Source organism: Syngnathus acus, chromosome 15 (genome assembly GCF_901709675.1).
Source record: "Syngnathus acus chromosome 15, fSynAcu1.2, whole genome shotgun sequence".
Lineage (NCBI taxonomy): Eukaryota > Metazoa > Chordata > Actinopteri > Syngnathiformes > Syngnathidae > Syngnathus > Syngnathus acus.
Window position 1 is genome coordinate 2,965,782 of NC_051100.1, and position 23,443 is coordinate 2,989,224.

The 23,443-nt window shown below is 40.6% G+C and overlaps 3 protein-coding genes across 4 annotated transcripts; 2 read left to right on the forward strand and 1 right to left on the reverse strand.

Annotated features, from left to right (window-relative positions):
- Positions 1–3,613: 3,613 nt before the first annotated feature.
- On the reverse strand, positions 3,614–13,368 carry abch1 (ATP-binding cassette, sub-family H, member 1). Of its 2 annotated transcripts, none has more exons than XM_037272461.1 (20): positions 13,262–13,368; positions 11,261–11,406; positions 10,286–10,445; positions 10,065–10,219; positions 9,440–9,547; positions 8,893–8,986; positions 7,916–7,990; positions 7,662–7,842; positions 7,400–7,496; positions 7,165–7,333; positions 6,931–7,031; positions 6,091–6,161; positions 5,961–6,010; positions 5,700–5,756; positions 5,552–5,622; positions 5,396–5,484; positions 5,188–5,291; positions 4,936–5,095; positions 4,770–4,874; positions 3,614–4,682 (listed from the first exon to the last, which is right to left on the reverse strand). In XM_037272461.1, exons 1-20 carry the CDS (start codon positions 13,349–13,351, stop codon positions 4,576–4,578), a joined length of 2,190 nt encoding a protein of 729 aa, XP_037128356.1. In that variant the 5' UTR covers positions 13,352–13,368; the 3' UTR covers positions 3,614–4,575. The 2 variants fall into 2 exon arrangements, with proteins under 2 accessions (XP_037128356.1, XP_037128357.1); XM_037272462.1 differs by lacking the exon at positions 13,262–13,368 and adding an exon at positions 12,481–12,694.
- A 517-nt stretch (positions 13,369–13,885) lies between these two features.
- On the forward strand, positions 13,886–20,677 carry LOC119135112 (galectin-related protein-like). Its single transcript, XM_037272469.1, has 5 exons — positions 13,886–14,210; positions 14,458–14,541; positions 14,963–15,051; positions 15,829–16,018; positions 17,447–20,677. The coding sequence occupies exons 1-5, from the start codon at positions 14,166–14,168 to the stop codon at positions 17,588–17,590; spliced, it is 552 nt and encodes a 183-aa protein (XP_037128364.1). The 5' UTR covers positions 13,886–14,165; the 3' UTR covers positions 17,591–20,677.
- Positions 20,678–21,104: 427 nt separating this feature from the next.
- Positions 21,105–23,225, forward strand: ciao2b (cytosolic iron-sulfur assembly component 2B). Its single transcript, XM_037272471.1, has 5 exons — positions 21,105–21,369; positions 21,623–21,702; positions 21,856–21,981; positions 22,086–22,131; positions 22,196–23,225. Exons 1-5 carry the CDS (start codon positions 21,243–21,245, stop codon positions 22,294–22,296), a joined length of 480 nt encoding a protein of 159 aa, XP_037128366.1. The 5' UTR covers positions 21,105–21,242; the 3' UTR covers positions 22,297–23,225.
- The last annotated feature ends 218 nt before the right edge of the window (positions 23,226–23,443 follow it).

Sequence of the window (23,443 nt, forward strand, 5' to 3'; positions counted from 1 at the left end):
GAGCGTAATTTATCCCGGGACGTAAATAGTCCCAAAATGACGCTTCTCAGTCTGCTTCAAGGTCTATTTCTTATTTTAAGATTTAATCCCTGAAGGTGGAATGAGGACTCGTCCAACCGCCTGGCCTAATCTGCATTTCAGATATTAATAGTCTTTTCTAGAAGGAGGACGCAGGAGAGGTACGCCTGCACAATATCTAAAGTAAGAGGCAAAGCATGGTAGCTTTTTTTATAGATGAGTTTATACACAAGATAATGCCATGTGTTTCACAGTTACAACACATTTAAAGGCAAAATACCGCAATTAAAGTCAAAAGGACATTTTGAAACATAGATGCTACTCACTAGCCCATCTATGGCATTTCATAATATGTTTTATCATTAAGCTAGTAGCGGTTATATTGCAATTTTATGTTGTCGATTCCCAACATGATGTAAGGAATTAAGTACAATTGTGTAAAATGAAATAAAAGAAAATAAAGTAGAATAAGTTTTACAATTGGATTACTGGCTAATACTTCATTTGAAATTGAAAACTTTGAAAATTGCTTTTAGTGCTAGCTTGCGTGTACAATGGTGTTATCTAATAGCGTGTGTGTGTGTGTGTGTGTGTGTGTACCTCTTACATAAGTGTACGTTTCCATTTCTGTTTTCTTTAACCAAAATAAATAAATAAAGTCAAGCATGGGAAAATGTATTCTGTGTAATTAGCGACATGCTGCAAAGATGATGAGAGGAAATGTGAAGCAGATGTCGTTGCTATTAAACTGGCAAAAAGTCAGCAACACATTTGTGTGCATGTGTGTGTGTTCTTGTGTTGGAATATTCCTGTCATTGACAGCAACATCTGGAAGCGTTTCATCAATTAGTGCTCGGCTACCATGTTTGACTCATCCTGTCGCCTTTTAATGGCAAAACATACAACAAATACAACCTAAGCACTCGGTTAGTCTGCGTGTGTGTGTGCATGACTTCATCACATCTGCTCTAATGAAGTGTAATGTCAATGAATTGCTAACGACTATTTGGGACGATGTTATTTCGCCATCAGTGATGATCAGCCTCACTATGATAAATTAAAAATAACACACACACACACACTGAGCTCAAACTAGTCAGTCAGGTGACATTCCAGAGGCGGTTGGCTGATTATCATCAATGCGGTTGTCATGGCGACAAGGTACACAAGTGATGCAAGGGCATGATGTCACCGGGCCCGTCTGTCAACGATGGCGGAAGAGGAGGCCTGAAGCTGTTTCTGGTCGCCACGGGAACTGTCGGCGGGAGCTTTGAGGGTCTTTAAATGTGGCACAAGGCAAGATTCTTCATCGTCATCGTCATCATTTTATAACCTGGAAGCACATGAAGGGAGCCCAAGTGTGGCCTTCTCGGCATTTACAAGTTGAATATTTGTTCCCTGAAGCTGTATTAATTTGTCCTCAGCTGTCTTTTCTCTTCATTTTATGTTTCACTTGTCTGAACTAGTTCCAGGACGTTTATGTGGATGTCAACCTTTTTGTCCAATCAGATTTCAGCCTCTATGCGTTACTATGTCAATCTAATCAGACTCAGGGCCGTTATTTCTCATGTAATTAAATAAATATTGGTAATTGCTTTGGCTAATGTCACTATACGTCGCTGCCATAGATAGATGAACAAAGATACATTATTAGAAGTAAATAAATAACCATTTTCTCACTAATTAAGTCAAATTGGATCATTTACTTAAGAGCGGTTGGGAATCGTACAGTCGACATTGGCCTCAATAAGTAGACTCAGTCTCAGTGTCACGCTACAAGAACACGCTTATGTAACGTGCACGTGTGTGTGTGTCTGTGTACATGTGTGCATTGCCGGTGAGGCGTAGGTCTGGGGCAAGGCCAGCATGAGGTAGGGGATACGCTCCACGGGCCGAATGATACCTGACATGGCTGGCATGTTGCGTAACATAAAACATAACATTGTAGCTACAAGCTCTCCTCTCACAACACGTGACGTTTTTAGAGGAACAGGTCATTTGAATCCCCTCAGCAACACTTGTTATAAACACCCCTTTAAGTGGTGCAATTTGGTTCAAAAGTCAAATATTATTTTTAGAGTAATATTTTCAAGCGCAAAATCACTTTTTTTTTATCTAGAATGAATTAAGATCCCCCCCCCCCCCATATTCTTTTTAGAATGAAGTTGCTCAACTTTATGTACCTAAGTTAGTGCGAATGTGTGTCAGAAGTTGAAGTAAAAAGTGTCTGGTGCACTCTGTGAACTCCAAAGTGCGGACGCGCCTGCTGGTGTACAGACAGCCGCGCGTCTCCCGTGACAACCGGCAAAAATAGAGGCCACGAGAACGACCGCTCCGTTGCCACAGCAATGGAGTATGTTGTCGTGGCAATGTGGTCCACGCGGGAAATTGATTTATGGGGTGTACGGACGACCGCTTTGGACTTGGTGCACCTTCATTAAAGCCCTAAAATAATCCAGTTTCAAAGTAACAAGGTTTCAAAATCAAATGATCATTGCAATAACAATGAACAGAAACAGACTGAAGCAGGAAAAAAACTAGTAATTACAAATACATGGAGACGAGGCACACCTGAACAAGACGTGAGAGTCTAGAAGGAGCTGATTGGGTTGTTTTTTTCATGACATTTTGAACGAGCACGTATTGCAAAAAGTCTCAGGACACCATTTGAAGGTGGGTAAAAATTAATTGCATTTGCAAATCATCCGCGTAAAATGCGTCAGGATATTTGACGAGGTTGTAAAAATGCTAATGAAGCGGCTGGGTAATAAGGCTTTTTTTTTTTTTTTAAGTATTAACCTTCAACACACTGTAAGAAGCCTTTTTTCAACCAAAACAACAAAATAATTAAGTGGAAACTGCAGCAAGAGAAGGTTTAGTGTGTGGGTCAGTCATTTTTTTTTAGTATGAACTTATCTAATTAATCAAAAGTAATGTATTTTTTTTCCAACAATAACGCAACCTACTTTTTTTCCTAAATCCTCCAGAATAAGTATTCTTCAGCTTTTCAAGTTCTATTAAGACAAAAACAGGCCACTGTTGTAGAAATACAGTGATGGCCTGCCCTCTACTGGTAGTATCTCGAATTACATTACACAGAGTCTAACGTAAGAAAAATATCCCCCAAAACATAAAAAAAAAAACATAGGTAGCATTTGATCTTTTATGATTTTATTGACCGCTGAGTAAAAGATCCATCATACAAACAATACCAAGTGTGACATGATGATGTCACGTGAGCGCTGAAGTGGTCAGCTGACCTATGAGTGGCGTCCACTCTGTCCAGCAAAGTGGAATTACAGCATAAAAAAATAACACAGTCACGTAAACAAAAATAATACACAATACAACGTCACATTTTTTCCCATCATAAAGTTCACTTAAAGAAAATACTGCATGAACGGAGGCTTACGTCCCACACGTAGGGTCAGCAAATATTTATCCATTGTGGAGTGTTTAGTTTGCCTCTGTACTCTATTATGACAATACACGTAAAATATTATTTAACAGATAGGTTAAAATATGTATACAAGATAAAAACAGTTTATCTTGACAATAAAATAAAAGTTCAGTCTTTTTATTTTGGTTCTTTATATCTTGACCAGTTATTTGACAAAGCAAAATGCAAATGCGTATAGTATATAACAGTGTTTATTTTAAACTTTTATTTTATTTTATTGTCCGTAATAGCCAGTTGTTTGATGAGATAAATGAATAAGAGAAAAATGAGTAAGATAACGCCTTTTTATTATTTTTAACAAAAGTGGCTAAATTCATAGAAATTATACGGTAAAAATATTTTGAGAAAAATATTTCAACCACTTTTTCATATAATGACATTAATTAAAATGATTCATTATTATAGTCCTAATTATTTCATAAAATGTACAGTATAGCACTGTCAAAAAATGGTCCAGTTCACATTTTTTGCACTATTGGTCTAGCAGCCTCATTGTTATATGTTATATATTAATGTTATATAACATTATGTGTCATTATGTTGTCTAGAGATTTAGATAGTAGCTTTAGATAGTAGATAAGTAGTTTAGTTTTTGATAGTAGATAACAGTTTTATAAATAGTTTTAGATAGTTTTCAAGAGTTTTCAAGACTTGAGGATAGTAGATAGTTTAGTTTTAGATAGTAGATCATAACAAGTCAAACTAGTTGGGTTAGGTATATTTGTTTTACGAAAAAATGTCCGTACTGTTTTACGAAAAATGTCTGTACTGTTTCAATCAATGACAGCGTAGTCACTTTGTGATTTTCTCTTTTCGTAAATTATTAATGGACTTTTCCTGGTGATTTTGTTGTTGCGAGGCTTCCGCCCGACGACAACGATATGATTTACAATAAATGTATTAGCCGATTGTTCAATTACATCAATGACTTAAAGAAGATGATAATTGATCGCGACAACATTCCAGGACTTTGGATCACGTAAATACTTTGGCCAGCCCTGATGTAAAAGCTTTCACATACACAATACAATGTCCTTTTCTATGGGCAGCACATGCAGGCATTCTTCGTGCGTATGTGTGTGTGTGTGTGTGTGTGTTTACTTCCTGAATTTCAAAATAAGAGTTGCCACAATGATGAAGAACGTGTTCCAGCCCAGAGTGACAACGAAGCCTCTCCAAACCATCATGTGAGTCAGATCCCAACCTGAAGGACACAGAAAGACACAAAATGTTTATCTAAGCATTTTAATACGATTCAGTATTTATTATTATTTATATATAGTACGTGTACCTCTGTACATGATGCATCGCAATGCTTGTGAGGCGTAGGTTTGGGGCAGGGCCAAGCTGAGGTAGCGCAGAGGGTAGGGGATACATTCCACAGGCCAGATGATGCCTGATATGACATCATATCACGTCAAATTCAACATTGAATATGAAATAGTCGACTGCCTTACCGCTCATGATGAGGTTAGGGTAGAAGAGTCCGAGCGCGGCCTGATTGGCGTTCTGCTCGTCATCGATGGCGGCGGAGATGACCAGGCCGAAGGAGATGCCGGTGATGCCCTGCAGTATGATCAGCAACACGATGAGAACCAGGGAGCCTTCGTTTGGCATCTGCACACAAACACAAGAAGCAAACTCAGTCTCGTTTTTACACACTGATAAATATAAAATATGTGTTCATAGGCCGCGGCGTTATCTGGCACCTTGAAGACGAGCAGGACAAAGAGCAACATGAGGATGATCTGGACGCTAATGACGAGCAACTGAGAGAAAAGGTGAGCCAGCATTGTCTCCATTGAGCTCACACCTGAACACAAATTAAATCCAATTTTTCATAACATGCCAAAATGTCATAAGCATATTTAAGTATTCAAATGTAATCGATGATGAATTGACAGTGGAAGTTGTCACCTGCAACCCAGCATCGGTCGAGAAGACCCTCTTTCCTCTCCAGGACAAAGGAGAGGGCGGTCAGGCCCAAGGCCAAGTAGAAGGCGATGCTGCACGACAACAAGTTCAATTTGTGCTCTCCATTTTGTGTGTGCCTCCTTTAGGTTTGTAACTGACCTGAGAACAGCGCCCGGCATGACGAATGTAGTAAAGTCTGTGTTCTGTTTGCCATAAATGGCTTCTTCAAACTACACAACGGAGAAAATTTGTGTTAGAAAATATGGTATAGAAGTACTACTACAATATGCGATATTGTTTTGTTCACCTTTATGGGCAAGGCATACTTGTAGGACATGTCGCCTAGCTTGCTCTTCACAAACGCCTGTACAGGAAACAAGAAGAAAATTAAATAAGGCGAAGAGTAGCACCCTCTACTGGACAAAATAATAATTGAAAATGGAAACCCAATAATAGATTGTGAGGCCATATGTTGGATCTTTTTACACGAGAGCGTCTATTTATTTTCATTGATTGTCAAATGAGAACATTTTCTAACTTCTTTTGAACAAGTAAAAAGTATCCTCACCTGGAAGGCGTCGTACAACTTTTGCTGCAGCATCAAGGCGATTTGTTTGTCTGGAAAAACAAAATGACTTGTTTTGAACATTGAAGGTTGCGTCATAACAGTTGAAGCAAATAAGGAGCCATCGACTTACTAGTCTGGTCCAGCCAGACATGCACTGACCCTTCATCTATCACCGCCTTGGACACATTCTTCAGTAACATCCTGGAAGAGCAACAATGTAGATGTATATGGAGGATATAAAAAGTCCACACACCCTTCAATGCAAGGTAGTATAGAAGAAGATGAAACCAAACCCCATTTTTATCTTTTTTAATTTTTGTGCCAGAGAGGAAGTAAAAATATGGTTGCACAAGTATACACACCCTCCAAAAAAATTCATTACTGTTCATAATTGTTTTGCTTTGTCGTTTTTTAGCTGACTTCTCTTTCAATTTTATACCTAACAAAGGTGATTAATAATTAAAAGTCCCAAGAAAAGGGAACGCCTTCTTGTTAAATTGCAAATAATTGTAGTTTCTGCATTGTCTTCTCACTTAACATTAGCTTCCTTATTAATTGTGCCAAGCCGTCAATCAAATCCAGGAACTATTTGTCCCTATACGAAGCATGCGCTGCGATCCTTGCCAAATACTGTGCCAACGTAACGAATCCGCCCTGCAGCTAAAAAACGTGTGACATTTCAAGTATTTTTCAACGGCGGCGTTGACTGTTGCGGCTTTTTCGTGACGCACAAGATCCAGAGTATCTCAGGTAAACAACAGCATGACATGGCACAATGCTGAGTCAAGGTGTTTCCTAAAAGCTGTGGCTTGTTTTTTTGTTGTTGCCGTGGCTAACGCATGTACTCAAAAGCCTCGTTATACGGTACAAGACTGGCGACGATGGCAAATGGCAACGACTCGAATCATTTTGCATTCATATGATACCGATTTGAATCAGTGTGTAGGTAGAGTCCAGATGGCCTGTGTACCTATTAAATAGGGAGCTGCTGAAGTCCTTGCCAAAGCCGATGACGCCCCAGTACTTTCCTTCATGGATCCCTTTAAAAGCCTCCGCATAAGATAAGTTGACCTGTCCAATTACAAAATAGCACATTAGACACCATAATTTGCTACTTCATTTCTATTGTGCCATGTGGCAGTTATCGCAAATGTAGTTGCGTCAAAAAAAGTACGTTAAAAAAAAATCGGGTAGGAATTACTACCTGCTTCATACTGTCATTGTCCAAGAAAGAAAGCAGCGAGTGGCTGAAAGCAAGTGGGGAGGTCTCGTTGTTGACCACGGCAACTTGGATGCCCTTCGCGTCTCCACCGACGCACAAGCAGATGAGCGACATCTGGATGACGGGAAGCAGGAACTGGAAACACAAGGAGCTGCAAAAGACGACATCGTCAGAAATGACCACGAACGTTCCGATTTTTTTATGGTGGTCGACGTACCCTGGCATCCTCCTCATTCGGAGCAGGGTTTTAATGGTGAGGGCGACAATGTTCCTCCACTTGGGAATCACGTGTCGGACTCGCACCTTCCAGTCCACTGTGGAATCACAATCAGTCACCAATAAGTAGTCACATAAGAATTATACAAAGAATTAATTTTCACTGTAACCAAATCACATAACTTTGCCGGCTAACTTTACGCTAACACGCAATGAAAAACGCCATAGGCAGGCCGACAAAACTAGCATCGATCCCCCGCAACCTGAATGGCTGACGATTTCCCCGGTGCTTTTGGGCACGTTGGCAAGGATGGGTCTACTCTCGTCCCGCCCACTTTCAAATGATTGGCTGTTCCCCAACACGTCGTCTTGGGTACCGGAGACTCGCTTAATGCACATCTGGTCTGAAGTCTCGCATAGCTGCAGGAAGGCATGCTCCAGAGTCTAAAGTAGGGAACACACAATGGACTAGGTTTCAACCCTACTATAAACCAAAACAGTCACACTTGCAACTCACAGTAGAGCTTTGCAGCTTCATGACAGCGTCAGGAGTTCCCTCAGCTAACAAGCAGCCGTTCCTCATCAGGCCCACCTTGATGGGGACAACAAAAGTGAAGTAAGCTAGCTTCATGCTAACAAACAATGCAAAATGTCATAGACGGGCTGGCGAAACTAGCATTGTTGTACGTGTAAAACTTTAAGCAAGAAATATTTGAACACCAAAGGTGAAGCAACAAAGACAGACAATATAACAATACACACAGCTATATTTTCTGTATACTCGGAAAAAAACACCTATAATTACTGCGGCTTATTGAATTACTTTATTTTGCATTTCTTATGCGTCCAAATGAGCACACCACATTTGTAGGTGGCAGTTTTGCTCGCAGCCAAAGTCAATCCGGTGCAGAGCACATGTATGACTATGCAAGAATGTTGCTACCTACTTCCTTTTAGTAAGCACTTTACTGACACTCATATATGTGTTAAGTCAGAAAATGAATCTTAGCCACCTGACTGGTTTGACCAGAGAACTTGTGCTTCTTTGTTTGCAAAGAGCCATCTTGGGCTTTTTTTTTTTTTCGTGTGTGACTGCAAAGACGCAATCACATTAATTATAAAACGTAAATGCATGCTAGAGTGTGCCGTGCAATTTTATCATTCTGCAAATAATTTCTCTTCATTGTTTAAAACAATGGAGACCACCAACAAGCTCAAACAACCGTTAAGTAGGTTCCTATGTTATTTCCGACTTAATCTTTCGGAACCGCCTGAACCGAAAACAGAGACGATTACAAAGGACGACTCTGCTATGGAATTCATACAAGAATTTAAAATTGGGATTTCATATATAAAGGAGATTAACAATGAATTCATGGAACACTTCATGTGAAACAAAGTATTTACTTATTCACAATGTCTGCATGCTAAGCTAATTAGCATTACAACACAAATGGATTTTTTTTTAGGTAAACGAGACCCCGATTTCCTCACCACATTGGCTTGTCTGGCTTCCTCGATGTAGTGCGTGGTGATGATGACCGACACTTGACCCGTCTTCACGATGTCCACCAGATGTTGCCAAATCCTGGAAACGTCAAGTTACAATTTGAAAGTGGATAGACAGACAGACTCACAAGACCGATAGAAAGATGCAGAGGCAGTTGGATCGACGGATAAACGATCCAAATTCATGTAGATTTTTATTAGCTGCTCCACTTCACAGTGGTGCCTCAATTAGTTGCTCGCTATCTTGTAAAAAGACACGTTGTACTCGGGTGATGAATAATCACTGATGAATATTTCAAGTAGAAGCCAACTAGTGCGCTACATTTAGCTAGGGGCACATGTCAGGTTTCCTGTTTCCTTTTCTTTCGGTCACAGAAGCGACAAGGAACTAATTGTACTCTGCTTACGCAGAGCTTCTGCGGGCGTCTACTTCCACGAGGCGCTCATGAGTGCTTGCGTCCAAGAATTGCAAACAGATGAGTGGCACTTAGAATGTAGAGAAGAGGTTGCAGACAAAGTCATTTGAACATACTTGGCCCTGAGCACTGGGTCCACTCCCACCGTGGGTTCGTCAAGAATGAGCAGCTCAGGATTCTGGAGCAGCGCCGCCGCCAAAGACACCCTCCGCTTCTGGCCGCCACTGCAACAACACAGACAGTTGTATTTTTTATTTTTTTTATTCACAATTCTTTTATACAAGAAGTCATATGTGTCCTCTTAGAAGCCCTTAAAAAAATAAAAGATCATTATACCGTCTATAAGCAACCTAACTTACTTAACATGACTGCAACTGTAACATTACATGGGACATGAATATTACATGAGGCGCTAATGAAACTCCTCTTTGGAGAACAATGCTCTTATGTAAGCTACCCAGAGCACTAGGAGGCCGTTAAGAGCATTACGTCAATATGTATACTGTGTAGACGTTCATCTGCACCTTATACTTCACTTCCTGTTTAGTGTACAGTGTTACCTCGACTTTTTTTTTTTTCTGCTTTGACATGCGAGTAAAAAAAATTCTATTTTTATAGGGTATAATATTGTAGAGGCTATTTTTCTGATTACAAAAGACGTGTTTTATGCTGGGCTGGAACGGATTAATGGCATTTCCATTCATTTCAATGTGGAAAGATACTTTGAGATGTATTATTTACCTGAGATTGCGAACCAGCCGGTCCTTCTGCGGCAGATCCAAGAACTCAATGAGAAAATCAATACGGGCCTGGGTTTCCCTCAGAGTCAGCCCGTGGATTCGTCCGTAGAAGGTGAGCGTGTTGCTGATGGTGAACTCGTTGTACAAAGCCAGCTCCTGGGTGAAGCAGCATGTGACTCACAATGCATTTGTAGTAATGAAGCAGGTGTAAGAATGGCTTACTTGGGGCATGTAGCCCACCATCCTGCCCGGCACGCCGTGGCCGGGGAACGCAGGCGGCTTCCCCAACACGCTGATGTAACCCCGAGAGAGGCTCAGAGTTCCCACGATGCATTTTAGCATGGTGGTCTTGCCGCAACCGCTGGGGCCCAGGAGGCTGTATCTGCTCGGAGAGAATAAAATCCAACATTCCCAAAATGTCCATGTTCATAGATGACATCTGAAGTTGGTTTTTCTTTCAGAATAAAATCAGATTGCTTTGAGAGCGTGGGTGATTTTGTAAGAAAAACATGATGGCAACCACGAAAAAATAACAACATCCGTCGTACGCCTGGTGAAGTTTGAGTATGATGACTATGATGAGTTATTATTGTTAAAAAATAAATTAAAAAAATTCCTCAAAGAATAAAGACATTAATCATGTGTCATTCGCAAGCTGAGCCGTGATTGGTTGTTACCTTGAGCATGTGATGTCATTTTTTTAGTCGCCAGCAAGTGGCAAAATGCATTTTGAAGGTTTTAATGGGGCACGAAGTTATCCAATTAAGTAAAATGTCGCAATCCGTATACATTTCGGGAAATGTTTTGAACAGAGAGCTTCCACCCACGTTTTTGTGGCCAAGCCAATTGCAGCTGTCACTGGAGGAATGCAGCGAAGCATTTGTTGAATGAATGATGCCGCAACCCACGTCAATGCTTTCTAATGTCGTCTGACTTGGGCGAAAACAAAAGTGAGCCTAAGGACACTCAATAACTAGGATGGCGGAATGTTCCTGACGAGTTCTACAGCGTGTCAAAACGGACAAAATGATTAAATAATTATTATTGCTCCTGTAATATTGCAACTCGTTTTTTCCTTCATACAAATTTAATGTCAGTATTCTTAATAAGTCTTAATAATGCTCTCATTGTGTTGTATTGACTTTACTTTTAATCCTATTTTATTTTTATCATATCATTCTCAAGATAAGTACTTACATTTGTCCCTGTGGCACGGTGAGGTTGAGGTTGTTGAGTACTTGGAGTTTTCCGTACGAGCGGCAAACGTCCCGGCATTGAATGGCCGGGTCTCCCAGCGTGGGCGGCGGCGGCGCCTCCGGGTCATCCTTCATGTTGTTTAGTTTCTGCAAAGAGTAGCCATGATTGTCATCACACACAATTTCAGCAGATCCCTTTTTGCTTTTGGTCTTTCTTGCGCGAGAAGCTACAAGAAGCTTTGATGACAACCATAAGACGAGATGCAAAAAAATAAATAAATCAGCATACATTATGGTGTGCCAGAACGGGATATAAAGTTGTTGTATTTTAATATTGGATTAATCTGTCAGTTATTTTGTCGATTAATCGAACATTTTTTTAATTCAAATTGAAAATTCAGCAACTGGTTTAGTCTGCAACATGTAATAAAATGGAAATGGTCGTAGCTTCAAGACATTTGACAGCAGAGACAGGCCACACGGCCACATTCCATTAAGTCAGCTCAGCTAAGAAGGGTGGATGGTAGGTCTTCAACTTCAACCCACATCCTGCTCTCTTTGATACCACCCAACTTGGTTTCACTTCAATTTAACATTCTTAAACACATTTAAAGACAAGCGATAATCGGTCACATTCCTAGAGGTCAGCCAGTAACGAGCTAACTGACCCAATGAGCTACTTTTTGTCAAGAATCTTGGGCTTGAACAATGACATTACTTGAAACATGAAAAGCTGGAGAGGTAAACCCCCCAAATTTGTTTGCTTTATTGTTATAATCTGATTTAAGACTTACGCAATACTTATTTGGTGCAAATTTACTGATTTCCTATTATACAGATTTAGTCCATGTGTGTTTAAAAAAAATGCATAGGAAGTATTTTTCAATATTTTTCAAAATTCTTCAGCCCTGCAAAACTACAAACACAAAAAGCATTTTCTTTCCTGTTTCACCCCAATATTATGTGACAACACTCCCAAATCTGAAAAATTACACTTAAATGCAAAAAAGGTTCTTTCTTCTACATGAATCCAACATTTTACCAGAAGGCAGATTACAGAGCGGGAGGCTGGTGCTGTTGCATAATAATAATCTGCTGCCTTTCACTTCTGCCACTCCGACCTACATCTTCTGACACGTCGAAATCTCATCCAGGGCAGCAGAAATCCATCCCACAGAGGCAGCAAAGCACAAACTCGAGATAAGAGGAGGCAAAACTTACTCGAAGATGCAGAAGAAACGATAAAACCTGCAGGGGATGAAGATGGAGCGATGAAGTGCGTCACACTGACAACAACTACAAGAGCCCGGGCCTTATTAGGGCATACTTGCAAAGTGGAAGAACAGGTTCAGTTGAAAACCACACACACACACATGCGCACACACACGCTTGTAAAGTGCTGAACAGGTTACACTAACTAACTCCATTCAACCATATTATAGAGCACATGTGCTCAGTCAGGTGCCAAGTGGGATGGAGCCTTGCCCAGATGTGTTTTGTAAGAAAAGCTTGATACACCCAGCAAGGCACTTGTAGAAAAAAATAAAATTAAAATCACATTCACATCTATGGAGGTTTGGAATTGACAATGAAACTACAAGCAGGTATTGGAAAAGTTAACTACACGCTTGACTAGTCGCTAGTCACGTGAGAACAGAACAGGCATACAGGATTCGAACCGTCAACCTCAGAACTGCAAAGCCAACATGCTAACTAGGCCACAATGCTACCTAGACTAGAACATTTCCGCATAATAATCTGTTTTTGAAAAATGATTCTTACCAGGATAAAATGCAAGAATTAGCTCCATGCATGCATTCGTGCAAGTGTGCTGAAAAGCGTTTGTTTCACTTTCCATTCCGGAATAATTCCCTCCTCGCTGCTGCAACCAAGTGGAGAAAAATGATCCTGACAGGCGCGTTCACGCACACAAATTACAACAGTGTCTATTTCGACCGATGCATCCTTCTTCCCCGCCCCCGAAAAAAAAAAAGCACTTTACCCGGTCGCCCATCTCGGTGCAGTCCACCTCCGTGCAGGCCGCCATCATCGCATCCTCCCGGCGGGCAGCAGCCTCCTCCGCCGCGCTCATGGCTGCTGCAGATAGGTGGCGGGTACCGTGGAGCCTCCTGCTGGGGGAACAAGGGAAGGGGAGGGCGAACGTGCAACTCGCAGGGGCTGCGCACTTTCAATTAAACAAATAAAAAGTGAAGGTATAGCAAATGTCGCTCGACAATTTCCAGGATCAACAAATTAATATATTAGAACAACTGCAACAATTATCCTAATATATTATTATATTAATATTAGTTGTATTAATAAACGCAACAAAGAATCAAAGAAAAAAGAAAAGAAAATATGTGAAAAACTAATTGTAATGGCATCAGATGTCCACTTGGGGGCAGCAGAGCATTTGCACACGCAGGGGGGAAAAAAGACGCGCCCAACAAAGGGGCAGGGCTGTCACTCAATTCGAATGGAGGAAAATAAATATGATTGAAAACATGACTTTAAAGAAACATGTGGTTTCAATTGGCTCGTCAATAAAACACTGCAAGGATAGACATTGGGGTGGCTTTAAAAATACACACGCACACGCCCATGTTGTGTAATTGGTTGAAGTGTGTGATTAGCTCTCTCCAACAGACGGGGATTAAACTGGGGGAGTGTGTAATTATGAATAAAGCATACGTCAGCAGATAAACGGGGATACCCTCCGGCGACCACTGCGACTAGGCCGCCCATATACGCAGTCAGAAAGGAGGGTGACAACCACGCACGACGCCCTGCAGAAGGAGTGCCACGACGCCGACACACAGCGCTCCCAAACCGGCCGGCAGGGCAACTCTCCACTCCCCCTCCTCCTCCTCCTCTTTTCCCTCCTCCTCCGGGACAGACAGCATCCTATGCGGCTCAAGATGGCGGTGCAGGCAGCAGAAAACGACGCGATTGTGAGTGTTCTTGCAGCCCGACGCGGCGGATTTGCTTTTTAAAATCGTTTCGCTTTGTCTGCGTGCGTATTTCGATTGTTGCACCGCGGTCTTGTGCACGCAGCGAGGCGAGGCGTTTGTGGGTGCAGGGGGCTCACCTGACCCTCCGGTGCTTGGAGGATTGACCGACTCGGTCGGAGCTCCCTTGTGATCAAGGACCTTTAATTTGTTTGTTGCGATTGTTTAAAAAAATGATTTTTTTTTGCAGATGGTGGAGGACGAGCAGCTGAACGACTCGCTGGGGAGCGTCGGCCTCATCTCACCTGACAAGGAGGGTCTAGCGCGGCTCCTGGTAGGAATGAATGGGGGGGGGGGGGGGGGGGGGGATTGGACATCCATTCATCCATTTTCCATACCGTCAGGCCGAATTGTGGTCCGGGGTGAGAGGGAGACTATCCCAGCTCCTTTTGGATGACAAGCGGGGTACACATTGCATTATTAATTTATCTAACATGCATGTTAAAACAATCACATTCGCATCTATGGACAATTTAGAGTGCAGTTTTGTGGAGAAGAAAATATTTCTGGCGCAAGAAGCGGTGTACACCCTGGACTTGTTAGTCAGCCACCCACTGGGCATGTACACAAAAATATATTTGAATTCACATTCAGGGGCGGAGTTATGAGGTGGCCACCCCCACAACCTTGGGGACAATTTCGATTTTTCGGCCATTTTCACATGGATGCAGTGTTTTTTAAATTTTTTATTACAGACAGTTCCCTTCAGTGGACGCATACGAGGTGGCATGAGGCCCGGGAAGAAGATCATCGTGATGGGCATTGTGGACTTGGAACCAGAGAGGTAATTTTTTTTTTTAATGAGCAAAACATAAAAGAAATTTCTTAAATTTAACAATTTCTCTGTGTATTTTTAAACTGGGTAAATTGGTCTGGTGGGGCTGTAAAAGGCCCACAAACCTTATGTTACCCACTTATAATTTAAACAGATAAATTCTTTTGTTCAAGAAGTCGAGCCACTCCCCTCGAACCCCTCCGCCCACCCCAATGCAATAAATAATTACTGCTGTGGGCACCACATGAAGATGAATGACGCCTTCTTTAAGTATGTGAGGACAGTCAGGGCGTTCCCTCTCCAGAACGAGTGAGAGGAGAAAAAAAAAAAAAGAAAAAGAGGAGCGACTTGTCTGGGTGTGACTTGACCCTACATGGAAAGTTCAACGTGGAACTAACCCTCCCCGCCCACCTCGTGGTGACTTCATCGCTCACTGCAGCTGGCCACATCCATGACAAAGTTCATGTTACTACTGGACTCATGTATTGGGACGCACATATCTTCAATCAATAAATTCATCAATAAATAGTTGGGCTAGTTAGCTCTCTTCAAAGTGCTTGATTTAAGCTAGTTTGGTCACTCTGAGTTGAAGTGTCCCAATACTTTTGTCTACATCGCTGACTTGCCTCAAGCTTGTTAGTGTCAGTTTTCTGCATGTGTGCACACGAAGCTGCGGGATACTGGATGCCCAAATGAGCAGCGTGGATTATGATTCATTGGAGCCATCATCCCAGATTAGCCTTCAGATTCAAACATCTGGCAACTTCTGCCTTCCCTCCCCTTCAGCTTTGATGTGAGCCTGACCTGCGGCCGGGACAAGGACAAGGATAAGGAGGCGGCGTACGATGTGGCCCTCAAACTCACCGCCCGCTTCTCGGATCGCCAGTTTCTGCGTAGCGCCTGCGTAGCCGGCAAGTGGACAGAGGAGGAGGCCTCCACTGCCTACTTTCCCTTCATCCCAGATCAGCCTTTCAGGGTAAAAAACTTTCATTCATCTCAAATAGACTCTGCCAAGCATTTTATTTTATTTATTTTATTTATTTTATTTATTTTATTTATTTTATTTATTTTATTTTATTTTATTTTATTTTATTTATTTTATTTTATTTTATTTATGGTGCTGATGCAAGTTTTGATATTGGTGGCATAAATAAGTGAAGGGAGGTCACAAAATGGCTGCTTCCAGACAAAATGGCAGACTTGACTTTTCCGTGCGTACTGCTTGTTGGTCAATGTATTTTTCAAACTTTGTGAATTTTTGAGCGATGAGTTTTAGACCCCAAAAATATATACATTGTACACGCGCTTGCCAAAATTGCTACTTTTTCTGGCTTGTTGAGGCTTCCAAAAGGTGACTCATGTGATTCCACTGAAGCTCACATGTTGACAATGAGTACTTGAGCATTGTTTTCCTTCCATAAACCGAAACCACGTCTTGAAGACGGTGATAAAACATGTTGCGGTTTTGTCCAACACAGTAATTGCAGTTGTGGCGGACCAACTCGACTTGCATGGCGCTTCGGACCTTCTTTGCTATGTCCACATGTGTCCCGTTGTCATGCCAACAGTTTCTGTCCTTCAGGGTTGTAGCTGCAAAAGAAATAGCTTTAGCAATCTGGCTAACAAAGCTAGCATCGATGTTGCTATTACGCAACAGTGGAACAACACAAAGACAAACAATCTAAAAATTCTCACAAGCATATATTCTTTATCCTCTGCGTAAAATTGACACATATTACTGCATCTTATTATTTTTTTTACATTTCTAAAGTTTTCGAATGGTCAATTGATCACTCCTCAATTGCAAAATGACACCAAATGGCGTCATTTGTTGCGCAATAAAAGCATTTTTCCTGCAATATGCAACTAACAGAGAAAGATGAAATCAGGTCAGCTGTAGATAACATGTGTGATGAATTTACATCATATGACCTCAGGTCCGCACATTTCTGCTCTAGTAATTCTTAAATGCACATGTGCCACTTCGCTAAGAATATACACTCTCTTATCTAATGAGGTTCCAAACAAAAGCTGTATCCAAAACCAGGTCAGAATATTCAAACGACCTCTCTGGTTGAACCTCATGCTCTGTCACTGCTTATGTAAGAGTATCCAGCTGATAAAAGTCAGAGCCAGAAACTGCGGGCGGCTGCAGATTAAGGCGGACATCAATGCAAGACATGCGTTCGGACATGTGACACGCTTTGTTTCCTGGCTTCTACTCAAACTCAAACGTTTTAGCTTTTGTGATGAATGATTTTGGATTATGTGTGAAAAATGTCTAAATGTGGTTCAAGTCGGTGGAAATGTTTCAACACATTTTCCAGACTTCCTGTTGGCGATGGCTTGTATTCCGACACTGTTATGGTTACCAAAGTTGACACAAGTGTGTCTTCGCTTCCAGGTGGAGATCCACTGCGAGCACCAGAGGTTCCGGATATTTGTGGACGGACACCAGCTTTTTGACTTTTACCACAAAGTAAAATCTTTGGCCTCCATCGACACGGTGCGGATAGACGGAGACCTTCAGATCACCAAACTGGGCTAAGCGCACACACACGCGCACACAAAGCTCAGCAGGGTGAGTGTGTGTGCATTAAGGACTTGAGCACGTACACACACACACACGCAAATGCACCGCCATTCACATGTAACAAGGGGCCTCTGCTCCTTATCCTTCTTTAAATTTGTTTTTCCCCTTTCAGCAAGTTCTCGTTTATTAGTTTCTCAGGTGTGAGTTTTGTCAAGTTGCTAAACTTGCTATTTTCATTCTCCTTTAAAAATCTATGGAAGTTTCTTTTTTAAATGTAGCACTTGAAGCATCCCCCCCCTCCCGGAGGGATAGATGGTAATTTAAATGATAAATGTTTCTTTAAATTTGATTTTTTTCTCCCAATTTCAATTTATTTTTTGATTGAAATGCAGTTTTTTAATTGAATTAAAAAAAACATCGTTAAAATATTAAGTTAGAAATTTAAAAGCCCTGAGTCTTGCCTTTTTATTCATTTTTTTTCCGGACTGAATAAGACAAGACTTGTTTGAAGGCTTGTTTAAGTTAAAAAAAAAAAAAAAAAAAGTTAATATCAAAGAATTAAAAATGCCCATATTTTTAAATTAATTTTAAAACAATAATACATTGTAAATTAGATTAAAACATAAAACAAATTAAACATCTCTTCTTGCATTTCCATTACAATTACTTACATACAAAGACACAAGCATATCAAATTGGAGCCTTTTTGTTTGCTCTTTCTTCACTTCCACAAGGGCATCATGTTTTACAGTAAGAGTAAAGTTTGGATTTTATTGCACTAAAAGTCGCTTTGCAAAGATGAGTCGAGTATTCCAACCACGTCTTCTTTTCCTTGGTCTGTCTGGGGGGGTTTTCCGCCCGTTGGTTGTCACGGCAACACATGACCTAAATAGTCTAAATTGATGAAGATTCCTCGTAGGAGGAGGAAGATAAACAGGAAATAGAATTCTGGCTGGTGGGCATTTTGGATTAAAATTTGCATTTTTGCCCCCATTTTAGTCACATTTTGCATTGCTAAATGGCAAACAGGATTAAGATATACAATTTATCATATTATGGAGAGTTGTTGTACACTATTTGCGGTGCAAATTAGTGATGTGGCGGTAATATGAGGTGATGGTTTATTTTTGGTTCCAGCTTGAAGTAGATTGGGGTCATGTTTTGAATGTATGGTAGCTAAGAGAAGTCAGCCCCCCCCCATGTTGTCATTATATGGAATTGGATTTATTCAATTTTAAACAAGCCTGTGTGACTTGCATGCTTTCCATTGGACAGTTTAGGTTCAGTTTGAGTGACAGAAAGGCTCAAAAAATGTGCCAAAGTAACTTTTCTCCCCAAAAAAATATCAGCGAATATACATCACATACTAGCATTTAAGAAAGGGAGACCTACGAGAATGTAAAAACAACTTTCAACCCCAAATTAGAGTTTTCTTCTTCCCCCGCTACGTCTTCCTGTGATCGCACGGCCGGGGCCTAGCTTTTTTTTTTTTTTTTCTTCTTTTTTTAGGCAAACAGGACACTCGCGTCCACCCTGTTGCATCATTACTGCAGCAGCAGAACAAAACGTGCTCTGTGTGTGTGGACTGCGCTTGGCCCGCGACAGTACTGCAGGCTTACAGTACACTGCTGTTGTAATGACACGTTTTGCTTTCAACCAACTTAACAAGCACATTCACTCGTGTAGGGAAACAAAAAGCTGTATAAATAACTGTAACGTGTTTGTCGATGACTTTGAGGAGAAAAGAGTTGATGCAGGGAGTTTTTCTTGTGGTGTTATTTTGGTACTGCTACACTTTAAACAACTTGAAGACTTTGTGTGTAAAGTAGGACCTGATTGAATTGATGCTGAATGATGAAATGAGTGTTCCTATCCTATAGAGGAGAAACGTGTTTACACAATTGTCTTAATGGTAACTTTCCTAACTGCAGAGTAACTTGTTCATTTGGTTTTCCATGTTTGCAATGTCATCTTTATACGATTTTGTACTCGGAACGTGATCCTAAAGATGCAAGCTGGTACGTTGTTGTTGTTTTTTTTGGTATAGTTATTCACTAAAGCATTAATTTGAACCTATTCAGGTTTACATCTACAGTGGTTCATTTGAATTGAATGGATCCGTTCCAATTTCTCACCCTTCGATATTTAATAAGCTGAATAGATCCCTAAAATATTGTACTTTGTGAAAATAGTGATGACATAATTAGAGTGTAGTTTTTTTTAAATTTGCTTTTATTCAATGGATATTATGCTGTTCTTCTGGTGTATGCGCCATGGCCACCTGGGGGCAGTATAAGACATACATCTGTACGGTACAGCGATTTAAAACGCTCCAGTGTTCAAATTGCCTAAAGTTATAAAACTGGCTCGCTTCTTATAAACTAATGGATCGGATCGCTTGTATCTCAAGGCACCACTTTATTCCTTTAATAGAGAGATATGAATGTTTTCCTCCTGATTGTGATTTGATCATAAATAAATGGCAAGTGTTTTTTAAGCCTATATCTCACACTTCTTGGTCTGTAAAGTAGATGTCACGTTTTGCCACGGAATTGTTTCATAGCTGTGCGTATGTACATATTTATAAGATAATCCTTTGTTTTGAAATTGAGTTGAGGAACAAGCAGACCATAGTCTTTGGTATACAGTACATGACAAATTGAGGCATTTAGATGTGTCATTTCAAAAGTTATGTCTTCCTTGAAAGAGTCACAAGTTCCATGACGTGTCCTCGGGGGATTGTGTTGTTTTTATTTTTTTGCAGCATAATAAGTACTATGTGATGAACTCTCAACTTAGTGTTTAAATAACAATGAAACTCTTCTGGTATATGTAAGGAAAAGCTAAATCCATTTTTTTTGTGGGTTGTGTGTTTTTTAAACCTCAAAATCAAGTGAAGTATCAATTTTCACTGCAGTATGTTCTGCGGTGTGGTATCCCCCTAAAATAGCCTAAAACTACTCCGCTTCTGTTTTTAGACCAGTCCAGGCTTCTGCGATTTTTCCTTTACTTTCCTTCTGCTGCTTTTGAAAGAAGAGAAAAGGAAAAGAAAACAAAGAATGATCCTCATTTGGAAACCAATAAACCTCTAATATTGGTAAATGTAGTGTTTGAGTTTATATTTATTTGAAAACATACATTTATGAACATGATTGACGTAATTTTTTTTTATTAAAAATGTGTCTAAATGTGTCTCCAGTCTGATATACCACTCACAAACAATCGTATAAATAAAAAAATCATAGGGATCTGAACCATAAATCTGCAACGTTTTACTTTTTAAACTTTGTCGCTTTCCGTCGTGCCCGGAAGTATGTCGTGTAGTTTTGATCAAGCGCGACGCATGCAAGTCATAAGCCACTTCACCAACGACACTGACGTTGTATCGACCAAGAAACACGTAATTTTATGCATTTTAATGTTGTGTTGCTTTTCTGGTAGAATTTTATTGAATACGTTGAGTTTGTTTAATATTAATTTTCGCGGTGGCGTTTTATACTTTTTGGACTCTGTCACTTGCCATTGTTATGAAAGCGCAGCGTATTGAGCATGCGCAATTGTTCCAGGATGTGCGTATGTTATTATAGGACGCTGTAGCTACCATATCTGCGTGTTACAAAGTCGGGTTGAACTTTTGAATTTCGTTGGCTAAAGGTACCGTTACAGAATGTCTGGCGGCACCCATTTGGAAAACGCCAACCCGGTCATATTCGAGCGGTCCGGCGAGAGACTGCAGACGGCTCACGACGAGGATGAAGACGTGCACGACCCTATCGATGACAGAGAAATTTTTGATATCCTTTTTTTTTTTTTTTTTTTTTTCCACTGTCACACGCAAGTTATTATCAGTTAGTGGCTGTTATGGTGTTGATGATTTTAGTTCTACATTTACAAAATATGGCAATTGACAAACCGTGCTTACATTTTTATAGATATCCAATGATCAAAATGCACTGTTTACAGAACAGCTGTGTGGCTTGCCGTAGAATCGCAAACCGTCCCTTCTCATTAGGTTGAGGATGATTGATTGTCTTTAACTGATGCAACATATGATCAGATCCATCAATGATCCTGAGCATCCGCTCTCTCTGGAGGAGCTCAACGTGGTGGAGCAAGTCAGAGTCAAAGTAGGCTCTCTGTATTATTTGTTTTATTTAAAACATGTTCCTTTTTTGCGTCATTTCATTCACGAAGTAAGTAAATATGACCTAAATAAATTTGGAACAAATGTAAGGACAATGGTAATAATCCATAACTTGCTTTCTGAATGCTGTAATCAGGTGGACGACAACGAGAGCAACGTGGACGTGGAGTTCACGCCCACCATCCCCCACTGTAGCATGGCTACGCTTATCGGCCTATCAATCAAAGTCAAGCTGCTGCGCTCACTGCCCGACAGATTCAAGGTGCGCTGTAGCATCTTATTTTCTGTATCACAAAAACCTGGCATATCAACAGGGGGGTGTAGACTTTTTATACTCACCGTGTGTGTGTTTGTGTCATACTCCAGATCGATGTCCGCATCACACCTGGGACACATGCCTCCGAGGATGCAGGTAGGACACGTTTATGCTGTCCCGCTCAAATTTGCAAATTTCTCATTTGTTTTCGTGGCCTTAGTGAACAAGCAGCTGGCCGACAAAGAACGAGTGGCGGCGGCGCTGGAGAACTCGTCCTTGCTGGAGGTGATCAACCAGTGTTTGTACACCAAGAGCATCTGAGGAACTGCAAGTGTTCGCTTACTTTTACCGACACCACTGGAGCCTTAGCTGAGGTTGTTAAATATGCAGCAGAGGCAAAGCAAATGTCTTAAAAGGTCATCGGCATTTCATTAAGTGCTCTTGACAATGATGGCTAATTCAAAGGAGATATTTATCAAATATATATTTTTTAATGTTCATGCATGTCACGTTCATATATGACCACCAAGTGGCGCTACTGTAACATTACTGAAACTGTTTTCTTTCCATCAGATTAAAAAAAAAAAAAAGATTTCATCTGGGATGCATCCGTCATGTGATGTAACACAAAATGTTATGTTTTAAAAGAGCAGAGGGATTATGTAACCCAAATCTTCTCTAATTCTTAAAGCAGAGGTTCTTAAATTTTAGGGTTTTTTTTTTTTAAGTACAAAAAACTACTTAACCAAGCACCACCACAATGACCAAAAAAGGCCCATGTTTTCATCAAAATGTTATTCATAAAAAATACACCTATTTGTCAGAAGTTACTTATGCATAACCTTTATATTTATTCTGCTTTTTCATCTGATATGTTCCATTGTTTCCTTATCATCAATGCCATCACAGGCACGCTCACAACTAAGTTAAAAAAAGAGCAAGCAACATTTACAAGAAGCGTAGTTCACATTCTAGGAAGTGTGTGGCCTCAAAATGATTCCACCTACACAGTGTGCGGTTGTATAACTAGTTCTACATCTCTAAAATGCATCTTTTGCGGATGCCACAGGTTACAAAACAACTTTGTGTTTGTATTTAGATTCCTAATTGTTATGCATTTTATGCTCTTCCTCCGGAAAATCTTGAAACACAGCATTGTGGGGTTTATAATCAGGAAGTTTGCTCGAATGTCTGTCAGCCAATTGCGGAATAATGTGATGTGTTTCAATAAATGTTTAACTTTGCTTTAAGTTTCATTTTTATGTGGACCCACATACAATATTAGCCTGTCATGTCAAAACTGTCCACCAGATGGCACTGTTCCCCACTTCGAAGCATACAGCAATGGTAGTTTCCCCAGGTTGCACAAATAAAGTGCACCTTTGAACCAAATAAAATAAATCACGATACTAAACACAAAGTCTTAATTGGAAAAAAAACCATCACTGGACCTGTCAATTATTGCACT